This window comes from Saccostrea echinata, unplaced genomic scaffold (genome assembly GCF_033153115.1).
Source record: "Saccostrea echinata isolate AGI-Se365-2 ecotype Australia unplaced genomic scaffold, CSIRO_AGI_Sech_v1 ptg000022l, whole genome shotgun sequence".
NCBI lineage: Eukaryota > Metazoa > Mollusca > Bivalvia > Ostreida > Ostreidae > Saccostrea > Saccostrea echinata.
Genome location: NW_026889771.1, coordinates 3668863 through 3692968, shown reverse-complemented (window position 1 = coordinate 3692968; position 24106 = coordinate 3668863). Strand labels below are relative to the sequence as shown.

General features: G+C 33.2%; 1 protein-coding gene across 1 annotated transcript in view; it reads left to right on the top strand.

Moving 5' to 3' along the window:
- The window catches only part of LOC133190234 (jouberin-like), a 30177-nt gene extending 8772 nt beyond the window's left edge, over positions 1–21405 (top strand). Inside the window, exons 10-32 of the mRNA XM_061325745.1 lie at positions 225–320; positions 406–499; positions 1282–1377; positions 3635–3733; positions 4309–4437; positions 4860–4921; positions 5925–6111; positions 6499–6614; positions 6731–6896; positions 7197–7338; positions 7466–7613; positions 7896–8029; positions 8247–8387; positions 8504–8597; positions 11178–11307; positions 11464–11568; positions 11988–12120; positions 12217–12287; positions 12559–12624; positions 12760–12922; positions 13402–13478; positions 13592–13680; positions 19452–21405. Coding sequence (XP_061181729.1) covers positions 225–320; positions 406–499; positions 1282–1377; positions 3635–3733; positions 4309–4437; positions 4860–4921; positions 5925–6111; positions 6499–6614; positions 6731–6896; positions 7197–7338; positions 7466–7613; positions 7896–8029; positions 8247–8387; positions 8504–8597; positions 11178–11307; positions 11464–11568; positions 11988–12120; positions 12217–12287; positions 12559–12624; positions 12760–12922; positions 13402–13478; positions 13592–13680; positions 19452–19563 — 2650 coding nt within the window. The 3' untranslated portion in view covers positions 19564–21405. The remainder of the gene's footprint in view (positions 1–224; positions 321–405; positions 500–1281; positions 1378–3634; positions 3734–4308; positions 4438–4859; positions 4922–5924; positions 6112–6498; positions 6615–6730; positions 6897–7196; positions 7339–7465; positions 7614–7895; positions 8030–8246; positions 8388–8503; positions 8598–11177; positions 11308–11463; positions 11569–11987; positions 12121–12216; positions 12288–12558; positions 12625–12759; positions 12923–13401; positions 13479–13591; positions 13681–19451) is intronic.
- The last annotated feature ends 2701 nt before the right edge of the window (positions 21406–24106 follow it).

Below are 24106 nucleotides of genomic sequence, written 5' to 3'. Positions count from 1 at the left end.
ATTTCTCTGGTGTATTTAAAAAAAAAAAAATTTGGCCATTAATTACTGAATATTTTCCCTTTATAATTTGTAGTTAAATATTTGCTGTGCTTTTGCATAAAGTTAAAAACATGCACATGTATATGTGTAGATGATCAAAAAACTAGACTAAGTACATATACATGTATTTTGTCATAATTTATAATATTTATTACTGCATGTAATAATTTCTTTTCCTGTTGTAGGGACCGAGCGGTGACTGCATATTTTGAGACAGAGAACGAACAAGTCGACAAAATCCTTCCAATTATGACCCAACCGTTTGATTTTAAAGAGAGAAAGTAAGTACTTATCGACAGATTACTGTGTATACTTACAAGGGACAGTCAGTATTGAATAGTACTCATCTTTGTTTTTTGTTTGAAGGTCAGTGATTCCTGTCTGGGAAGAGCTACTCCTGTTTAATGAGAATTTCAACTACTTTATAGAGACAGATCTTAAAGTCATTGTCTTCTTTGAGGTAAATTTTTCCTTCTTTTCCTGGACAAGGAAGTGTGTATTTGAAAATAATTTGGTGAATCAATGAATCCAATTGCAAATTTAATAATATGAACCTGTTAATTTTATAAATGCCATCTTTTCTGCTTTAGGTTTTTGTTAATGTGCTTTAGATAAACTTTTCTGTACAATCTAATTAAAGTTAAATATTCCAAATCTGCTACTGCATCTCAAGAAGATAAACATTTAATTTTATTTAGATTGACTTTCTGAACTCACACAAGCCAGAGGTTTAAGTTTTAGACTTCTTGGTTGAAATTTGTGCTTGTTTTGTATTTCTCTCATTGCCATAATATCAAGGTGATTCAGGATTTAATTTTATATTTGTACAAAGGTGAAACTTATTGATTCCCCTTTGACCTTTGTGATTGCCATTGAATGCAGGTGGATACAAGAACTTTTCCAACACTATGTTCAAATTATTTTGACTTAATCTTGAGACTATTTAAAATTCATAAAAAATCATAGTGAGACCATTGTTGTCCAATACACATCTTTCTTTAATATTCTATGATGTAGTATTGTAAAACACAGAACTAACATAAATTGGAAAAGAATTTTTCTTGAAAAAGATGAACATCTATTCAAAGGTCACCTGTCTATAAAGGTCACTTTTGATGGTTCCCGCAAGTGACTGCTTAATACAGGTTGACTGTAGTTTGAATATCAAGTTGATTCATAATCAGAGGAAGATATTCCAGGGAGTTCTTAAGTTTATGTTTATTTCAATTATGTTATTATTAGGTGCTTGATTTTGTGAGCATGAACACTGCCAGTAAACAGTTTTCCAACCTAAAGCGAGAGGGAGGCTGGTACAGAATAGCGTGGGCTTTCTTAAAGGTATGGTTTGATCTTACCTCATCTTTTGTCTTTAGTCATTTAATAATTTTATCAAATAAGCCGCCTTATTATTAGTTTTTGACTATATCTAAGGGTCCAACCATTGGAAAGTCAACTACTAGTATCTACACTGTAATGTTCATGTTTTCAAGGAAATTCCTTTGTAAATAAATTTTAACATACACTGTAAATCCTTTTCTGCTGACACAATGTACAATATTTTTATGCCCCGCCATGAATATGGCCGGGGCATATAGTGTTTGTCATGTCCGTCTTCCGTCCTTCTGTCCTTCCGTCCTTCTGTCTGTCCTTCCGTCACACTTTGCGTTTAGCTCTGTTCAAAGCTCAGTTTCAAAGAAACTATCATAGATATTTTTATCAAACTTCATATGCTGATAGATATTGATGAGAGCTATGCAACTGCATCAACTTTTTTTGACCTTGACCTTTCTTTTGACCTTGACCTCGTTTTCTTAAATTAGTGTTTAGCTCAGTTTTAAAGAAACCATTCAAGATAGTGTTATCAAACTTCAAATGCTGATACATACTGATGTAAGCTATTCAACTGCATCAACATTTTTTGACCTTGACTTTTCTTTTGACCTTGACCTCACTTTTCTTAAATTAGTGTTTAGCTCAGTTTTAAAGATACCATTCAAGATAGTGTTATCAAACATCAAATTCTGATACATAATGAGAACTATTCAACTGCATCAACACGTTTTGACCTTGACCTTTCCTTTGACCTTGATCTCACTCTTAAATTAGTGTCAAACTTCATATGCTGATACATACTGATGAGAGCTATTCAACTGCATCAATACTTTTTGACCTTGACCTTTCCTTTGACCTTGACCTCACTTTTTTTTTTAAAAAGTGTTTAGCTCAGTTTTAAAGAAATCATTCATAATATTTTTTTTCAAACTTCATATGCTGATACATACTGATCTAACCTTTTCAACTGCATCAACAATTTTTGACCTTGACCTTTCCTTTGACCTTGACCTCACTTTTCTTAAATTAGTGTCAAACTTCATATGCTGATACATACTGATGTAAGCTATTCAACTGCAGCTATATTTTTTCACCTTGACCTTTCCTTTGACCTTGACCTCACTTTTCTCAATTTGTGTTAAAATATTGCATTACTGATATGCCCTCGGTGGGGCATTCATGTCCTATGGACATATTTCTAGTTTTAAAATCTGAATTTGTCTTACAAGCAATTTTTTTTCCTTTAAATGTGTTTTGAGTTGAGAAATCTCTTATTTATAACAGACTTGTCGAAATTTTGAAATCACTGACAGACATTTGGTCTGACAAAGTCAAATGTTTTGTTGGACCGGACAAAGTTTTGTCAGACCAGATACATTTACTTTATTTTGACGCTGAGAAAGGAAAATAAATAACTGCACTAAAATGCTCTTTATTATAATCAACAGCCTTCAATCTCACAAGTTTCTTTTCTTAGAATAGAGAGTCTTTAATCAGACACATAAATGGCACGTTTTAATGTATTTGCTGTAACAAATTTAATCGACCATCATCACCACACGGCCATTTCTGCTGTTTTTGTGACCTTCACCTGAACACCACGATCCCGATCTTTTTAAACTTTGCTTCACTCTCGATTTTTTCAAACGGTCATTTGGACCGACATTTTCTTGAGAGTTATCGGTCCAGACAATTTTTTATCGGCCTTGCCGACAGGACCGAGGGATTTCGACAAGTCTGTTATAATCATATGTTTGCATACATTGTTCTTTGCAACTTATTTGACTAAGTTCCATAAAGAGAGCTCTAGATTGTGACTGGGTTGTTTTTCAGAATTTCTGTTGATATATTTTATGCATAGAAGAATAGATAGATACCTAGTTCAAGTTTGATTAAGGGTAATTAAATCTCTGGTTTTGAATACTGTATACAGGGTTATTTTCACCCCAATATTATTTTTGCCTTTTCACACTTGCAAATGATTTTGCCCCGTTTTAAATTCACCCAGACACAGTTGTGTTTAAAAGATATTTGTATCTTCTTTGAATTTTCTCTGTTTTTAATTTGCCCCCAATGAGGGAAAAGAGGCGAAAATAAAACAGGGTGAAAATTGATTCAGAGAAAACATCCTAATGCAAAGTATGGTAAAAGTTGGCTTATATTTTCAAAAATTACAATTCTTAACAGCTTTAAAAGAAAATTATTGAATTTGGTGGTTGTATATTAATCAACTCCAAATCATTCCTTTTTTTCCTTTTTTCAGATTCGTGGAAATAATGACAAATTAAATGTTGGTTCCAAAGTGAGGCTGCAGTTATTCATCCCTCCCAATAACTCTCGCCCCAAACCCAACCAGCTGGAGGTAGAATTTTGTTAGCTTAACATTTCATATCTTTAAAAAAACATTGTAAACTCATATTATATTCCATTTAAGCACTGAAAAGTGACAGTAAGCAATCTTAAAAGTTTCAAAGCTTTATACAGGAACACAGATTAAACCATCTGCATTATTCAGGAACAACAGTTTAAATCATCTTAATTATATTCACATATACAGAATAGAATAGAATTATTTCCAAATTAGGGCATTGTGGGGCATGACATACTATGAATGTTCTTAAATTAGCACAATCTAAATTTGGTGCAGTTGTCCTCTTCATCAGATTAGCACAATCATAAATTAGTGCTTTAGAGTTTTAACAACAACAGTTTTTTGTTTTAATCATATATTAGCCTGTATATAAATTAGCGGACAAGGAGCAGCACAAAAGGTGCTAAAATATGATTAACGCTAAAAGAAGTATGTTTACAATATAATAATTATGATTACACATACATGTACGTAATACAGATTAGTCCAATGTAACTTAGCTCAGACATATTTGTATCTCTTACATTATGGGTTAATTATGGCATTGTCCTGTTACACATGGTCAGGTCTACAAGTGGTGGAGAAGCATGAAGAGGGAGCCTTACCCCTCCACTCTGTACGTCACCATCAAAGGAATCCACCCCCCACGGGATGTGGAACCAGCCCTGATGAGGTCCATGTTTGCTACACAGGAGGTTTGTTACTTATTTTAAGAATGCATGTTTAGAAAACACTTACCGTATATGCTCGCCTATAAGTCAGTGTTTTTTGGGAGTTAAACTTTGGTCCAAAACTCTTTATCCAACTTATATGCGAGTTATAAAAAGATTGGTTTTTAAGGGGGTCAATCCCTCTAATTTAAGCTTAAAAAATACAACCGACTTATAGGCGAGTATATATGGTATAAAGACACTTAAAGGGATTACTTGTAGATCGTTTTGTTTTTCAATGAAGAAGAAAGTCTAAAATTATTATCATATTAAGTAATTTTTTCCTGTGATTCTAGTACATGTATACAGATTAAAGAAAGCTGGAGTTTGTTTTCTCATACACATGTATAATATATTGCCTGTTGGTCGATTATACTTTAAAGTTTGCTCAAATGAATGTTTTGTAGGAGGTTGGCCACCGTACATACACAGATCTGAAGAAAAGTACACAATGGGGAGAAAAGAAAAAGTAGGGAGTTTCTCATTAAAATTTCCTTTAAGTTAAAGTTCAGTATCATGACAAGACACGTAACCCATTTCTTTGACTGCATTATTTTTTCAGTAATGTAGTTCATGTATAGGCTGCTCTTTATCAATGTCCTCATAACAGTTTTACTTCATGTTTTTAAAGGAAGAAAAAATGGTAAGACTTTTGTTTGAGCATTCAGCTTGTGTACAGGCTAGTTTGTTACAATTAATTGTTGATTGATATCACAATCATGTTGAATCGTTAAGTTGAAATTCACAAGTGATGTTTCTCTTCCTTCACAAAAGCATGACTAACAAACACAATATTGTGCCCTGTTTATTCCTCCATGTAACATCCAGATTCCTATTTTATTTTTAAAAAAACTCAATAAACACTCAGAAGACTGTGACCAAGAAAGTGTTCTCATAAACTAAAAATGAAAAAGTAACAAAAAAGGTCATGAATATCAAGATAGATTGTTATCAGTAGACTCCAGCAATGGACTCAGTTTATAAGCTAGAGAATGTATGCATGTGTTTCAAATTTCTTGATTACATTAAAGAATATTGATAACCATTCCAATTAGCATAAATTTTGCTCCTTTTCTACAATTCTACGCTGGATGTATTTCCATTTTCAGAGATATGCTGTTTTATTTTGTCTTTGATCCACAAACTTATGTATATATATACTAAGAAAGCATATACAGTTAAACTTCATTTTCTCGATCTCAGTGGAACCGAGGAAAACTTTGAGATATCCAAAAGGTTCGAGATTTTGAGGTTAAAATACAATAAGAATATAGTGGTTGAGACTTTCAACTCACTTTAACATATCCTTGGTATTTAAGACATATGAGTTCGAGATACCGAAGTTCAACTGTATATATGGACACATAATGCAGAATAGCTTTGTATTCCACATAAATTACATGTGGAACATTTCATACTAGTTTGTACAGTAAGTGAAGCAGATCAGTAAGAGATATTTGATGTCGTTGTAGGGGAGAACATAAAACTTTGTCCTCATGGTCACGGTTGGCTGGTCAGACCTGCCGGATTCCGAACACCCTCCATGCTACCCTCCCAGCTGGGAGGAAGGGATGTTTTATGCTAAGGTTCTCACATGATGGGCGAAGCTTAGCTTGTGCTTGTAATGATAGAGATCAGTATCCGATATTAATTTACGAGGTAAATATATGTATATACATATGTATCCGATATTAATTTACGAAGTAAATATACACATATACATATGTATCTGATATTAATTTACGAGGTAAATATATGTATATACTTGTATATATTTTAAAATATTTTTGCAAATTATAATTTTATGAAAACATAATGATATACATTGAACATGTCCCTGCATCTGATAGTCTTTAATTGTGGAAAAAAACTCCTCAGTTTTGGGGATATTTGTATTGTCCTGTGATTTTTGACTTAGACTTCAGGGGCCTGTAAGTATAGCTATTGAAGCACTAATATATTGCATGTCTCACACAGCTGTTCCCAATTACACATTTTTGGTGAATCAAAAAAAAGATCTCTGAAATTTTTCTGTGTTTTATCAAGGTGCCATCATTTGAGCTGAGAGGAAAATTAAAAGGCCACTTTGGCCTGGTGTATGATCTGAGCTGGTCCAAACGAGACACACATCTTCTGTCTGCATCTTCAGATGGAACAGCAAGGTGACAGCATTACTGACCATGTTATAGAAGAAATTTATTGTGTGATCTGAATGATTATATCATTGAGTTTTATGTACTGTAACATTACTAAATATTTAGAACTATGACATTTTTAGAGTTTGGAACATGGAAAATTTTGAATTCTCTGAGAAACTCCTTCCCCATCCTGGCTTTGTGTACACAGCAAAATTTCACCCCCGACTGGACACTGTGATTGCCACGGGAGGTTATGATCAGGTGATCCGTGTTTGGGACATCAGTGGTCCAGAGCAACATGGAGTTGTAAGTTTCTGATTTTTATTTTGAAGAAGTTTTAAAATTAAGGTCCGTACCTAAGGAAAATTTGTTCACTTCATTGCCCTATAAATATTTAGAAGATGCATTAGGGCTCTCATGTTTTATTAAGGGATAGCTAAGGATAAAAAGAACACATGATTCAAGGCATACTTACTTGGTGACGCTCAGATGATTGTAAGGCCTAAAGACCTCTTTTAAGAGTTGATTAAAGCCCACACTATTGTTAAATAAACAGAACTAAAACATAGACATACAATGGATACATAGTGCAATGTTTATCTATAGCTGAAACAGGAAATAGAGGACCATAGAGGGCTAGTAAACACACTGATATTTGAAGAAGATGGTGGAAAGATGTATTCTGGAGACAGTGCAGGAAATGTCCTAATATTCAATGTGTTTGTTGGTGAACAAGAACCTAGATTAGGTAAAATTCAGCAATATTCTGTAACAAATATACTGACAATTAATTAAATTGATCTGCTTGTTTAGAATAAATAATTGATTTTCCCTTGGTATTTGCAGACTGATTAGAATTTATTTTTTTTTTACAGGATGGGAGAGAGACTGGACGCTTTACCAAAAAATATTTGACCCCGAGCTTAAGGATGTCCCCATAAACTGCCTGACCCTTCATCAGAATGGGAGACGACTCCTGGTACACAGCAGGGACAACATCATCAGAATGTTTGATCTCAGGGTGTAAGTTAATTTTGTGAAGAAGATGTTTTCAAATGAAGAGTGGCTCAGTAAAATACATTTACATAGGTAAAGATATTTAAAGATCGGAAAAAAGAGAATCAAAGATATATGTATGAAAAATTTTATTCATATTAATCAACCTCTTTGACAAAGTTTTGTTCCCTGGAAGGGTAATGGGAGGAGCAAGGAAGAATTTTCAGGGGAAGCAGTGTATTAAAGTGACAAAATTAAAATGAAATTATATTGAATAGTTAATCATTAAGATTTGGTTTTTGTTTTCAGACAAAGAGTGATGCAGAAATACATTGGTGCCCTGAATTTTAGAGAAGAAATTCACAGTACTTTGACTCCATGTGGGTCATTTGTCTTCGCTGGGAGTGAGGATAATTTTGCGTATGCCTGGAACACAGAGACAGGTAAGATAATTTATCATCATGTGTAGCTAAAATCAATATAACTGTGTAATGGTGAACAGTCATTAATATTTTATATTACTAGAAGAATAAATATTCAAATAAAAAAAAAATCAAATATTAAATGTGCGGGATTGCAGATTAAGTCTTCCCCTTCAAAAGATAAGGAAAATAATAAAAATATTGTATTATTCTTATTTGCTTTGTATGTTTTTCTCAGGTGACCAGGTGGCCATGTTCTCTGAGCTGAATTATCAGTACCCTGTGACAGATGTGGAGTATCACCCTAGAGACCACATGATGGCGCTGTGTTCCCTGGGTGACAACCAACCAATCCTCATCTATAACTATGATCCTCACAGTAATTCCTTATTTACTACAATCAAACTTCACAATATTCACATTTTCTGTTAAAGAAACAAGTAAAAACAAATACATTAACATGCATATCAAATCGGATCTTTTCATGCATTGTAGTTGCTCAGATAGATGCTGGATTATCCCCTAGACAAATCAATGTACCAGAGTACACACAACCTGAAGAGATTTCACATTCTACTACATTACCTGGGTGTGTATCAATTTTAGAATATCTGTTCATGTTCTAGCTCTGCAAGAATTTTATAGTGATACCAGTCTATGTGTATATCCGTTAAAGAATAGTCCATAGTACATGTATATCATCTTTCTCTGTTCTTTAAACCTTCTTGCCCTACTCATAAAATGTCCCTTTGATGAAGGAGGGCCTTAAACCAGCTCTCTAACTTAGGGTCAAGATCAAAAACAGACTTAAGTGTAAAATCTCAGAAAGATCAAGACCATAATACAGTGCCCACTGTCCAATCCGACAGCTGTGCAATCCGGCACACTGGACTTTCTGTCCTCATATTTTATTCCCCCAAAAATCTTTATGATTTATATAGAATAAAACACTGTATATTCCGACCACTGTACATTCCGAATTCCAGCACTTTTTTGTCAACAAAACTAGATAATTACTTTATTATTTCACCTGAGTAATCCGACATAATTACACTGGTGTACCGTAATTGGCCGCTGGCCAGGTAACATGAATGTCTCATTTGGTCACAAGACTGGTCTTCTTAGAGAGTAGTTAATTACACGTACGAGTTTGAAAGTGTTTATTTAAGCAGAAAAATGAACGGTTTTTGAAATTGAAAGTAAGGCAATCATTTCTCTTTGTAGTTATCAATTTTATTCTCGCATTGACAAAATAGCATCCAAGCGACAGAAAATAAAAATAGTACATGATATTAAGATCGCCTTTACCTTACAGAATAAATAAGATTTTTAGTTTGAAATTAAAATCAAATATGCAGCCAGAGTCCTTTGTAAAGCCATGTAATGAAAATAAAAAGATAAGTATGGCGAACTTCTATGTAGCATGTACACAATACACAATTTGAAGGCTGCATCTTGTCTAATGGGAAACATTTCATTTCTGGGTTAATATACACTTAATAAAGCGAGGCTGTGCACATAAAAGATTTGCTGGAACCAAAAAATACCGCTTTAAGTTGTCCACTAAATTTTAAAATATTACGTCTGTTTGATTAAAATTCAATCGCAATCACAATGTTTTAGAGTTACTGTAGATTCCTAAATATACGCGAGGAATTAATTATTGCGTAATTACGCGAGAAGCACCACTCGTGAAATAAAATTACTCGCTTTTATTTTTATGGTGCTGAAATCAATATAAAATCCCTTAATCAACCGTCCACTCGCGAATTATTGTTCTCGCGATTTGACGTGAAAGACCCATTTCGTGATAATAAGTACTCGAGAAAAATAAGGAATCTACAGTACGTCCCGTTTGTATAAAAAGTTGCAAGATGGTATTAATAGCACAGTCTATGTTGAAAAATAAACAATGGCGAAAATCTTTTGAAAAAAATAATACCACTGGTGTAGAGAAGGTAAACGAAATATTTACTTTTATTTACTATACTGTCAATAAGTAAAAATTAAGTTGCAACATCGCGAAGCGATTGGCAATTCCATCTGTTTTGTCCATGAAAAAAATCATTGTATATTACTACAGAGTTACTAATTCTATATCACAAATGTTGTTTCTCAAAGAAATGCTAATCAGGTATATCTTATACAAAAAAGAAACACAATCATGCAAACGCTTTGACAATTATATATACGTGTATTCTAAACCTATTGAAAAACGATTTTTTTTTGTATGAAGTCATCTGACACTGATGATAATTATGCTTAGAAATATTCAACACTGGATAATCTGACACACTGCCTAATCCGACATTGATTTTATTTCCAACAGCATGTCAGATAAGACAGGTTTCACTGTATAACCTTTATAATCTCTAGGCTGAATGTCAGTTTTATTCCTCTTGCCCAGTCTGGTTCATTCTTATCATGAGTCAGGATGTGTAGTGTCCTTGAATAAGTAAAATTAAATTTTAAAGTCAAAGATATATTTGTGTAAATTCTAGTCTGTTTATTCTCTCCTTTTGAACCAATCTTACCTTTACTTCTCCATTGTGTATCCATAGACTAAAGGTGTAGATAGTGACATACATAGACTAAAGGTGTAGATAGTGACAAACGTAGACTAAAGGTGTAGATAGTGACAAACATAGACTAAAGGTGTAAATAGTGACATACATAGACTAAAGGTGTAGATAGTGACATACATAGACTAAAGGTGTAGATAATGACATACGTAGATTGAAGGTGTAGATAGTGACAAACATAGACTAAAGGTGTAGATAGTGACATACATAGACTAAAGGTGTAGATAGTGACATACATAGACTAAAGGTGTAGATAGTGACATACGTAGACTGAAGGTGTAGATAGTGACATACGTAGACTAAAGGTGTAGATAGTGACATACATAGACTAAAGGTGTATATAGTGACATACGTAGACTAAAGGTATATATAGTTATCATCCAGAGACTCTCAAATGAAAATTATAAGGATAAAAAGATCTTAAGTTCTGTAAAAAATAGATTCATGTATTGATCTGTGTTGTACGGAATTAAGTGGCAAGAGCTACATATATGCTTGAGACTTTATTTCCTCAAAACCATCTCAAAGACTTGTAATTATTTTTTTTAACTATCTATAAAATGAATTTTAAATCTTTTATTTCTAAGGTCCCCTAGAAAAGAGGACACAATGAAAGCCACATCAACTCTAGGAACCAGAATTCTGACAAAAGATGAATTCCAGGCACATGCTACCGCCAGATTTGAGAAAGTGATGAGAAAACTCAATAGTGCTACAGTTAGTATGACCTCTAGTTTACAGAATTTAGCTCTGTACAAAGTACTTCCTCATGATAATTTAAATCACTACTGTACAAGTACATCTGTTAACTGTTGAGAGTAAGCTATAAAGTAAAATCTTGCACCATGTTACAGTTTAGTGTTTTATCTTTAGGCTCAGATAACTGCCCCTGCCATGGATCTGCCTGGGGTTCCACTTTCTACCCCACGCATGGGCCACACGGGATTGATGATGGGTTCCATGACCCCTAGAACCATGGTATTTATTCATTATTATAAATCAGTCAGAAGTTGTAAGTGGAAAAATAGTATGTAATCAGTTGAAATTATTATTATGAAACAGAATGAAGATAATATTGAAATGTATCACTGTATAAGCAGGATTTTTAGTGAGGATTCAATTTCGCCATTATTAGCGAGGGGTTTGAGATTGCTAAAATTGAATATCACTAACAATTTATTCCATATCGGTTGTTATAGCTATCTTTCTTGACATTATAAAATCGCTATAATTACTTCTCACTAGAAAATATATACCAAATTTTTGGGATAAATCACTAAATTTGCGTCCCGCTAAATATTCCACTTGTTCAGTATTTATAACATAATATATGAGTCGGTACTATTCTGAGTCAGGTTACATGTACATCCATATAAATGAGACTTCTTACTGTTTAGATGGCCTCCCCTCAGGCATTCTCACCCCATGCATCTCGTACCATGACTGGTATCATGCAGCAGCAGCAGTTCTCCAATCAAAACCTTTATCTGAAGACCGGAGATACTGATTGGAGACCAGGATTTACAGAGGGTAGGCCACATATCAAGTTTTAGAAATAAACTAAAAATTATTACTTTCACAAACACTGAAGTACAAGAAATTTATGTTTTTTATCCTTGTTTTCAGTTGGTCGCCATGGTGCAAGAAGCTCTAGTCCAACGTTTGTTGGCAGAGCACCAACAATCTCCCTCACACAAGTAAGTATCTAAAACAAGATTTCTCTTTATCAAAAAGAAAAAAAAATAAAAATAGATAGATAATAAATAAACAAACGAAAACCAAATATACATGTAATGCTAAACATGAAAGGAAAAAAGAAAAACCAAAACAGAAAGAAAGAAAATTGAGATAGTTTTTGTGTAATTCCTGTGAAGTTTTGAAAGTCAATGGGTTTTTTTCATATGAAATGAATATTATGTGTACATAACAGACAATGAAAAAGTAATTGTCTTTGTAATATACTTTCAGCAACAAGGTGGGAAAGCCCAGTTCTCCTTCCAAGCTCCTGCTGGTAAATCAGTCGGCCAGAAACAGGTGAGCAAATCTTACTGATAAATAGGATCAGGTTTGATTAAATAAATAGAATTCATTCATTATTAAAATTTTAAATTTCCTTTGCAATCTTTGGTCCTTTGAATTGTGATGATCTGATCTGAATGTTTTCTGTAGGTGGTAGCCCTGTATGACTACAGAGCCCAGCGTTCTGATGAGCTGACAATATTTAAGGGAGATGTTATAACTGTACTTTACAAAGACAATGATAATTGGTGGATGGGAGAACTCCCTGATGGTCAGCAAGGGTTCTTTCCCTCCAGCTATGTGGCTGAAGAGGGTATGTAATTTACACATGAGTGTACAGCTATGTTTTCCTGTAATTCTTTCATTCATTGTGAAATACGTAATCTGATGTTCCTTGTGCGATTGCTGAAATATTTTTTTAAAGGTTTTCCATAAATATATTAAACTCTGTCAATATTTAATCACCCAAAATGTTTTTATTTTAAAAAAGTTATGTCCATTTTCTTGACTTGGTATGAACTGCATGTATGTCTATTTCTTTTTTCTCAGTTAATTTAAGCAGAATATTACAGAACTGAAGCATAGTATGTAATTAGTAAGAGAGTAGGAACACAGTTGTATCCATTAGCTTGCATTAATGACAAACAATCTATGTCTATGCTTTGTCAATTTAACAGATTTATTTTCGTAGGATTTTGAGTGCAGGGTACTCTATACCTTGATACGTAGGACAGTGTTATAGAATTGCTGGCTATTGTCTTATGTTTTACTGTATGGTACTTCTTTTTCCAGATTCAGACAGCATTGCAGACAACAGACCTATTGATGACAGTGATGAGGATGATGATGAAACAGCAGTCAAGAAAAAGGTGAGTGGAAAACTCCTTACATAATGTAGGGTATTCTAGCTTCATATGAATAGTGCTCTACTGATACCAATAACGATACCATTAATTCCTGTATTGTTGTGTCTGTTATGTAGTACACGGCCTACAGAACTAAGACCGGTGAGCTGAAGTTCCTGTCTGGTGCTGAGGAATCTGATGAAGACCTACTGGAAGCCAAGCCAAAGTAAGCATTCATTTAATCTCTTCATGTATAGGGCTTATACAGGTATACTTATTATCTTTATTTGTTTCTAGCTTTTGTAGTTTTTTTTCTCTTTTTTTTATTGAACACTACACAAAAAAAAAATTGTTTGAATATGTTATAAAGTTATCATGCACATGGTATCTGCATATATTGCTTGAAAATCAGAAGTTAAATATCCTTTATTACAGAATGGAAATTATTTTCAGGAATTTCAAATAATTTTTTTAAATTTTTCAAAGCAAATGTTTTAACAACTCCATACTGTGAAGGTAGCCAGTTTTGCTGACCCCGTTCTATTATATTTTAAGTACTGTTAGAATAGCTGTATGTAACATGTAGATTTATTGTCAATTTTATTTCAGCAAGTGAATAAATGGGTAAAAAAAAGTGTTTGAAAACTAACTATAATTCACTTATTTTAATATACAATTTGTTTATGATGGTACATTTATGGTTTGGAATTTAATTTTCAAATTGCAATTTATGTTATTGTTCGCTCACTGAAAATAACATTTTTGATGGATAACATTAACTGTGGTGTGTAAATGTCGAGGGATCAGCCATGAAAAAAACATTTTACGTAATCTTTTTTATCACAAAGCAAGGATTCTAGTTTCAGTAGCCTGTATCTGAATATTTCATCAGAATTGAATTTATCTTATATTGTGATTAGGATGGCTTATATTTAGATCAATCGTTCCGTAAAATGATCATCAATATCACTAATAAAACGTAGCAAATTACATCATTTTCTCATTTGAAATCCTAAATATTTAATTTGATTGATGTATGAGGACATTGATTATGTAACTAAAACAAACACAGGCAATGATATGGGATGAAAACTTGGAATGAAACAAAACAAATATTTGTTGTCTCTTGCTGACAAGTCCCAGAGAATCGGTGTGAGAGTGACCACCTTATCCATCTGTCACACTTTGGAATCTGGACAGTAACTCTTCTTAAGTATTCTGGTTTTTATTTTTCAAAACAAAAAAAAAAAAAAAAAAACAACAGACAGACAGACAGATGGACAGGGGAAAAACTATATATATACCTCCGAATCTTTGATTACGAGAGCATAAAAATCAAGACAGTTTCATGATCAAAAACAATCTAATATTGTTCCGTTCTGGTTGGAGGGTCCAAAAATGTGCATCCCTATTGAGGGACGAGAGTAGAGAAACTTTAATGTTACACCAACTCAGTTATTGTCACACAGACACATTCGTCATAATATATCACCTTCATACTTTTAAACTTGTACAGTTCAGTGGGTTAAGAGACCAGAAGTTGATATTTTAAAAATTTTTTAAAGTCAGTTCAAAGGTCAAGTTTCTACAACAAACTTTCAAACAATTTTGCTTTCTGTGTTCTATGCATTTGTGTATTCACAGCCAGACAATATCCTTGATGGATGTAAGAGAAAACAAAATAGAATTGTTTTCCTAGGTCATACCACCAAATATCAAGAAGTGGTCACTACTGTTGACTTTGTCACAATTGTTTTTGGAAAATTTAATGTTTTTTGGTTGGGATAGACAAATCTTGATAGGCATATGTAATAACTGTAGGCAACATGGTTTGGTTAACAATTTGATGTCAATGTGTTTTGAAAGAAACTTGCACATAGGCGATAATGGAAGTCCTGGCAGGGAATGAGGGCAATGGCATCCCTTTAGTTTAAGTATCTACATATATAGGTCAGTGAAATCGTGTACAGTTGAACCTGGATATATATCTCTTACTTGATGGCACTGTATATAAACTTTACAATTTACATGTAGCAGAGCTGTGGATATTGAAGTTCATGTTCAAATCAGATATTGAAGTTCATGTTCAAATCAGATATTGAAGTTTATGTTCAAATCAAAAATACAGTCAGAAGTACAGACCCCAATTAATGGATGCCTTATACTACTACTCCACATACTGGTCTTATATATATATATATACTGAAGTCCAGTTATACATATATTTAACTTTGAGAAGAGTTACCCCAAGTTTTTATCATTATAGTGTATAACTGAAGTCCAGTTAATATATATTTTTACTTTGAGAAGAGTTATCCCAAGTTTTTATCAGTCAATAATCCTCATGCCCAGCTCTGCAGACACTGTTGCCTGTATGGGTAGGATTTGTAGCATGTATAACATGTATGCTCACTTGAAGTATACCATAAAAGATAGAAAATCCAATGTGTATAAAATTTGCTTTTAAAACAGAAATTCAGGATTTTGTCTTTACATATACTGCTACAGATTACTTCTTAATTCGCCATGTAATTAAACATAATTTCAATGCTAGTACATGTACCACTTTTTCTGCCATTAATAGATTAAAAACTCATCAATATTGATCTTTGCCCCTTACCTATTCTATTCCCTGATTGTTTTCTGAGTGAAATAATAAAGTAGTCTACCATTTTAAAGATGCTGTCTACTTAATCACCAATGGGGATATATAAAATCAATAATTTAACATTTTAACTGCAATTGTGAGACGATTGGTTTTGCTTTTTCTTATTGTGGAGTATTTAGCAACATCTGTTTTTTAAGAACTTTTTAAGATACAACATCTGGATTTTGAGTTAACATTTTGGTTTGTGTCATTAATATTGCATAAAGATCTGAACTGACCTGATTAGACCAGTACTTTCATTGTTTAAAATTGATTTTTTATTGCTTACCCATGCTGAGCTTTTAAAATTACAAAGAAAAAATCATGATGTTTAAAACTGTATAATTGGGTAGGTTTCATAAAACTGTATAATTGGGTAGGTTTCATAAATCATCAGTTACCTGCATTCTTTGTGTTCTCTTTATAGTGTGTGACAAATGAGAGAAGAGAAAGATTTTTCATTTGCTTTAACCACAGAAGTAGGCATACCTATCAATTTTACTGAAATTTGCAGTAAACAAAAAAAATATATGTAATACTATATATGTAGTTATTATAGTATTATATAGTTTTTTCTAAAAATGGGAGTCGTAAAGAAAAACTAAACAACAGAATAATAAATGACATTCAAGACAACTTCACATTTGATAGGAAAAATTCATTGTAATTTATTCAAAAACAATAGACCTATATTGGAGAACTCCATTCCACTAAAGGAATTAGATTTTTTGTTTAACTTCATATATTTTCAAGGGCAGTCACCTGTGAAGTCATGCTGTGTTTCAGTGCTCTGGTTGAAAGGCAAAGATGATGAAATATTAAAACCCATTTCCATTTAGTTTGAAATTGTTTGCCTATCTTTGTCCATCAGTCCCCTCATTACCTGGTGAGGGTATTTGTTCTGTCAAAAGGAAATATTTTAATATCAATTATTTATGGGACACGACATCATCATTTTTTTCTCCAAGAGGAAAGTGAAATGCAGTTTGACTAGCAGCCATACAATTAAGGTGTACCATTACTGCTTTAAAACAGGCAGCTGGGGACACAATGGCAGTTTGATCTGTAGATGCAGTGTATGTTTTATTCAGTATAGATATCTTTCAGGATTTGTTCCAGTAAAGCACTGTATATCATTAATATCAAATTAGTTACTGTGTATTGTGCTTTCTGACTGTCAACCTTTAGATTTGTTCACTCAGTAAATTACATGAGCTTTTCCCCTAAAAGATAAAAGTTTTCCATTATATTCATAGGAGACACTTGACTAACTACCCGATACTTCAAGTCCTATTTTATTGGTTTCATGTTAGACAGAAGCTACATGTACACATGACTTCTGCATGGATCTTCTATGAAATAATAGTACATGTAGTAAAGGTCTGATGACACATTCCTAGAAATTCTGTTTTGTATATCTTTGAAATATACCAAAAATATTTATAAGTACATGACTGTATTATATCTTCTGATTTCTAAACTGTTTTCAAAATTACTTAAGTAATATATAAAGCAAAAAATTGTAATATCAGGAATTGAAGGGATTTCCAATAGAATTATACAGGAAATACCATCCTCTGGAATCTTGCACAAATGACTGGTAATGTATATCAATTTTTTATGAGTAAACTTATTAAAAGAGCAATATAGTGTACTTCAATCACAAATTCTTGGAGAAAAAAATTATGTATATAATATTGAAGAGCGTATATTCAATAGTTTAAAAATCTAAAATATATATTTTAAAAGTATGATGATAATGGAAGTTTTAAGTTGTCTAAATTAAAAATAAGATTTAGAATGAAATGACCACTCTCTTTTATAAAAATAATCATCAGGCACAAGGCAAAAAGTCATTTGATAAGTAGGATGTTTGGAGCTATCTGAGTAATGGGTAAATCCAAGGACTGGGGCTACCTGGGTATTGGGTGAAGCCTGGGATTGGGGCTGCCTGAGTCATGTTGAAATCCAGGATTGGGGCTGTCTGAGTCATGTTAAAATCCAGGATTGGGACTGCCCGGACCATGGTGAAGCCTAGGATTGTGGCTGCCTGGGTATTGGGGTGAAGCCCGGAATTTGGGCTGCCTGAGACGTGTTGAAATCCAGGATTGGGGCTGCCTGGGTCACGGTGAAGCCAGGGAAAGGTGCTGCATGGGACATAAATTTTACCGAAATTTTCCATAAACAAATAAAATGTAATACTCTAATAATAATTAACGTAATAATAACTATATAGTATTACATTTTTTTTGTTTACTGGAAATTTACTGAAAAAGTTAGTCCTGATAATTCAAGAGAAAATGAATGACTAAAGACTTATATACACCCTGTTATAAATTAAAAAATAGCACAAACAGTTATAAAGAAGAGAATAGAAATAATCTTACTAGGATTCAAATTGAGAATCATTTAAGATACTGTAAACGGCCGCATGTGTCCTCCTAGGCACTGAGAGGATAAGTAAAGTAAAATACTGTAAACGGCCTCATGTGTCCTCCTGGGCACGGAGAGGATAATTAAGTACTAAGTAAAATACTGTAAACAGCCTCATGTGTCCTCCTGGGCACGGAGAGGATAAGGAAGTAGGTAAAATACTGTAAATAGCCTCAGAAGTCCTCCTGGGCACGGAGACGATAATTAAGTAAAATACTGTAAAACAGGTTTATAATGAAGTGCCAGTTTTGGATGATTTTGCTTTATTAAAAAGGTAATTCATTATATCTGTTTTAAGTTTACAATATATTTTAAAGCCATGGGGAATGAAAATCACTTCGCTGTAGGTGTCAATTCATTATAAGCATGTTTGATTTAAGCATGTTTTAGTGTATAGCTTGATGAGAAATAAACAGGTAAAAGGTCAATGATCTCTTGGTCATAGAATGAATGAAGGTGAATACTCTTCATCCATATGTCAAGCTCTGCTATATATTGTGGTTTGTAATTAATTGATACTTCATGGATATCAAAATGTTAGACTTCATATACTTACAAAATATTAGCTTCAACTTTGTTAAAGGGCTCCAAGAAAATGAAACATTTTTTTTTTCAGCATTTTTTCTCTCCCAAAAATCTGAATAATGCAGAATTTTGAACATCCATTATATTTAGAGTCATTAACCTTCAGACCATGAAAAGTTGGTCTAACAAGAAGTTTTATATATATACCTGTACCTGTTAATTGAATGTCCCACTTTCCTCAAGCAATATTCTTTTCTAACAATCAAAATAGTAGGCAGGACATTTTATGGAAATAGTTGTTTTTCATACCTGAAAAATTAAAGAGTCACAAGCTTCTAAGAAATTGTTCCATTTTGTTGGACTTATTTATCATAAGTTTATTATTTTTACAGAAAGAAGAATCGCGGAGACGTGGGTACAGGAAGCGAGGTAGACTTGACGGGGTCCCTGGATAGCAAGGGCAAGAAGAAAAAGCATGTAGTCATCAATGAGTCAACTGCCTGATTACAAAACAAAACAATATTATTCCTTTTTTTCACTGTGATATGTGATCAGCTAATGAGGTTGTATTTACAATATATTAATATTATTATTCTCTGCAGCTTAGTTCAGGAATTTCATTAGATATGTGACTTATGTAGATTTTTTTCAATCTTTAAAACAACATGATATGATTCAGTAGCTGATTTATGAAAGTAAAAGTCATGAAATGTTAAAAAAAAAAAACAAAACTACAATATTTTAAATGAAACAGAATACATACATAAAACACGAAAGAAATTTGTGATATTTCCTATTTTTCACATAATAAGATTTTGTGATGGATTAAAGTATTCATAAATGTGTGACAATGTTCAAAGCTTTTCATTACATTTTTGAACTTTTGTTTACTGAATTTAAGTTATTTACTGATCTTGCAGTGAATGATCAAAAAGAATTATAGAAAATGGTGCTCTAAATCATTAAAATATATGCAGGAATCATGCATACATGCTAGAAATAATTAGAGAAGTGCTGATTTTGCAGTTGTTGGCTAATCAAGAAGGTCTAATTAGATATTGTATAACTAAACGTTTTATCAGGTTGTTACCAATGTGCCAAAGATATTTCTTGTACATAATTCTCAGATGATATTTTTGTATTTTTGTTACATAATTTATACGTTTAGTAATCAGTAGATGTATTTATTTGTATGTACATTAACTTCAAGTAGATCTGTGTAATTCTCATTGTACACTTTGTTGAGCCGTCCTGCATTGAAATGTAAAATTCCAATTGCATTATGCAATCTGTGTTTGTCTTAGGTAAATGAATTTACTGTGATACTTAGAAAATGCTTCCCTCCAAATTGACATGTTTTCCCAGGTTTTTATTCACATTAGGAGCTATTACATGGTTTTTATAGTGAGTACAGACAATGATATTGACAAATTTGACAAGTTTTACCATCGATAATGCAATTACACCTCATAACTATCTTCATTAATCAATAGGCACCGTTTAAATAAAACATCAAAATATTTGCACAGAAATGATGTTAAAAAGAGAAGTTTTTTTTCAGCTGATTTTATAATGTAGAAAATTGAGTTTCAAATCATTGATTATTGAAAGGTTGGATAAGAGTCTTGTTTGAACAGATGATTTTTCATGATGCAACATACAACTATGAGTTTCTCCTCAGTACTGTGTGACACATAGGTGATTCTGTCTCATTGCCTGTGTAGCCATTATCTTACTTTAAATACAGCCATCTTTGTATTTGAACATGGACTAGCTGTTTTCAACATACAGAAATTCTTTTGTTGAGGCTTAATTTATATGTACATGTTTTTTTTTTTATTTCTTTCAAACTAAAAAAAATGGGTACTAGTATGTGGGTGATCATTTTGGTAAAAAAAAATGTGATAGTTTTTTTTTAATGTGAAAATATTCCTGTGTAGACATCTATATACATGTATTAAATTCAGTTATGACTCACCGTAAGTTTTAAATAGAATCTCCAGTTAGATGACCAATATTTTACATTTCAGTTATCAACAGATATTAAATTTGGTTATTGGGTTTTTTATGCTATTATTTTAACTTAGATCTAAAGCAAGATTGTACTGAACTTGATGACCAAGAGTTTTGCTAAGTTTCAGTTTATTCATTAATTTTAACTCAATGAAGTCCACTTTTTCTCCTAGAAATGAACTAGTCATTTGGGTTGAAATTAGACTAACTCAGCACATATTCTATGCAAAAATAGTTTTTGATGGCTAAATTAGATAGATATATGAATGTACATGTAATTGATATAAAATGATGTCATTCATACAAATTAGATAATAAATTTTAAATCAGAAACATTATCTTGTTTCTTCTTCTGTAGTGTGTAGTGCTTTGCAACCTATTAAGTGAGTGTAATGTATTTTAAGACCTTATATTCCTTTTTTGTTTTATCTAGCTCATGTATCAGTCATCAGTCACATATATACAAGAAAAGTTCGGAAAAATCATGAATGATATATGTGTGTGTTTTTTCCCTCTTAGTAAAGATCCCAAGGGACCAATCCAGAGTTTACACTGGTTAAAAAAAAGGCTGATATGCTGTAAATTTATTGATAGATGGGGACACCATGCACAAGTAGTCCTTCCATTCTTTTACACAGCTTTTTAGCTCACCTGAGCTGAAGGCTCGATCAAGTGAGCTTTTCTGATCAAAGAGTGTCCTGCGTCCGTCTGTCGTCTATAGTGCGTAAACTTTTCACATTTCGACTTCTTCTCAAGAATCACTGGGCCAATTTCAACCAAACTTGCCACAAAGCATCCTTGGGTGAAGGGGATTAAAATTTGTTCACAGGAAGTGCCACGCCCTGTTTCAAGGGGGAGATAATTAAGAATACGTGAAAATTTGGTGGCATCTTTTATAGAACCACTTGGCAAGAAAAGATAAAAGTTATGTGAAAGCTTCATTACGTACTGTAGATTCAATTTTATACATATCATGACCCCCGACGGTAGGGCAGGGCCACAAGAGGGGGTCGAAATTTTATAAAGGAATTTATAGGAAACGTCTTTAAAAATCTTCTTTTCTAGAACAGCAAAGCCATGATTAGTCATATTATAACAGAAGTATCCTCAGGTAGTGTAGATTCAAGTTGTTCCAATCATGACCCCTAGGGGTAGGACAGGGCCACAACAGGGGGTCAAAGTTCACCATAGGAATATATATAGGAAAATCTCTTTCAAAATCTTCTCATGAACAGCTAAGCCATTATTAGTCATATTATTACAGAAGTATCCTCAGGTAGACCAGATTCAAGTTTGTTCAAATCATGACCCCCAGGAATAGGGCGGGGCCACAACAGTGGGTCAAAGTTCACCATAGGAACATATAGGTGTAATGGTTAAGCGGCATTCGAGTAAAACGCGTTGAAGACCTCAAATAATGGAATGACCTGACAACTCTTGGAATGGACTAGCCAAACGAAAGGGTATATAAGGCAAAAGCTTTGGGAAAGTCAGGCATTCAGAAGCTAGTTGAAGAAGTAGGATGCTGAATCAGAAATAAAGAAGTTAAGGTATTCCATCCGTAATAGCAACAGATTCAATGAAATTGAATACATAACAGATGTGTAGGTGTATTAACTCAGTATATTTAGACATAATTCCCATTTATTACTATTAGCATGTAAGGGTGGGATGTGTCCTAATTTATGACCTTGAATTTTGGTACATGTAGGGGTTATCTCCCTCTATTTTTAATTAATAAAAAAAAAATGAATTTTAAAAAAACTTATCTGGTAAAAAAAATCGTTTTCAATTGTCATTTTATTTCTAATGTTTTAATGCATCTTTCCACCACAGTATTTATTAATATTCTTATAATTTGAATATTTTTTTAAACAAATTGCTTGTCCCCATAGACTTCAATGCAATCTTTGTTAATTAATTACTGCTTAGTTAATTACCTTTTTGAAAGTTTTTCTTGATAAATCCTTTTCTACTGTAAAAAGCTTTTACATAGGAAATATCTTTAAAATCTTCTTCTCAAGAACAACTAAGCCATTATTAGTCATATTTATACAGAAGCAACCTTAGGTATTGTAGAATCAAGTTTGTTCAAATCATGGGGATACAACAGAGGGTCGATTAAGTTTTGCATTAGAAAAAAATATAGGAATCATCTTGAAAAAATCTTCTGCTCAAGAACAGCAAAGCCATGATTAGTCATATTATTCAAGAAGCATCCTCAGGTAGTGTAGCTTCAAATTTGTTCAAATTTAGGGTGGGTAGTGTGGGGCCACAATGAGAGATCAGAGTTATACATTGGAAAACATAGGATTGATTGATTGATTGTATCCCGTTCAAGAATTTTTCACTCATATAGAGACTTTACCATATACCGATGAAGGGCTTCAAATTTAGACCTTTACTCGGCACTTAGGGCCATTGAGCAGTGAGGGATCTTTTCGTGCCTACGCCTGCCGTGACATGGGGCCTCGTTATTAAGGTCTCATCTGAAGGACCCGCAACTTTCACTTCAAAGTGCCGAGCGCTTGGCGAAGGAACAGTTGCTATTTTTTATCGACTTAAGTCAGTCGCGGCCGGGGCTCGAACCCCTGACTTTCCAATCACGGAGCGAGAGCTCTACAGACGGTGGAAAACATAGGAAACAAATCTCTAAAATTCTTTAATTCAGCAAAGCCATGATTAGTAATATTGATATGGAAGCATCTTGAAGTAGTTTAGATTAAAGTCCCCCCATCCCCCTTTCAATACTGAACTGATTTCTGCTTCTTCCTAGCCAATGAGCTCAGGTGAACGATGTGGCCCATGGGCCTCTTGTTTTCTTGTATGCCGCTTTTTGTCTGTCAGAAGAAACACTTAACCTTCTTATAAATGCTATATTTATTGAAGAACAGTTGTAACTCGTGTGTATCATTGTTCAAATGGTATTGAACTGTCTTGAGTCCCCCCCCCCCCCCCCCCCCGAATTATTTTCAGGGTCCTGTTATACAGTGTTGTAATATTGTAATAAATATATCATCTTTAAGGACATTTA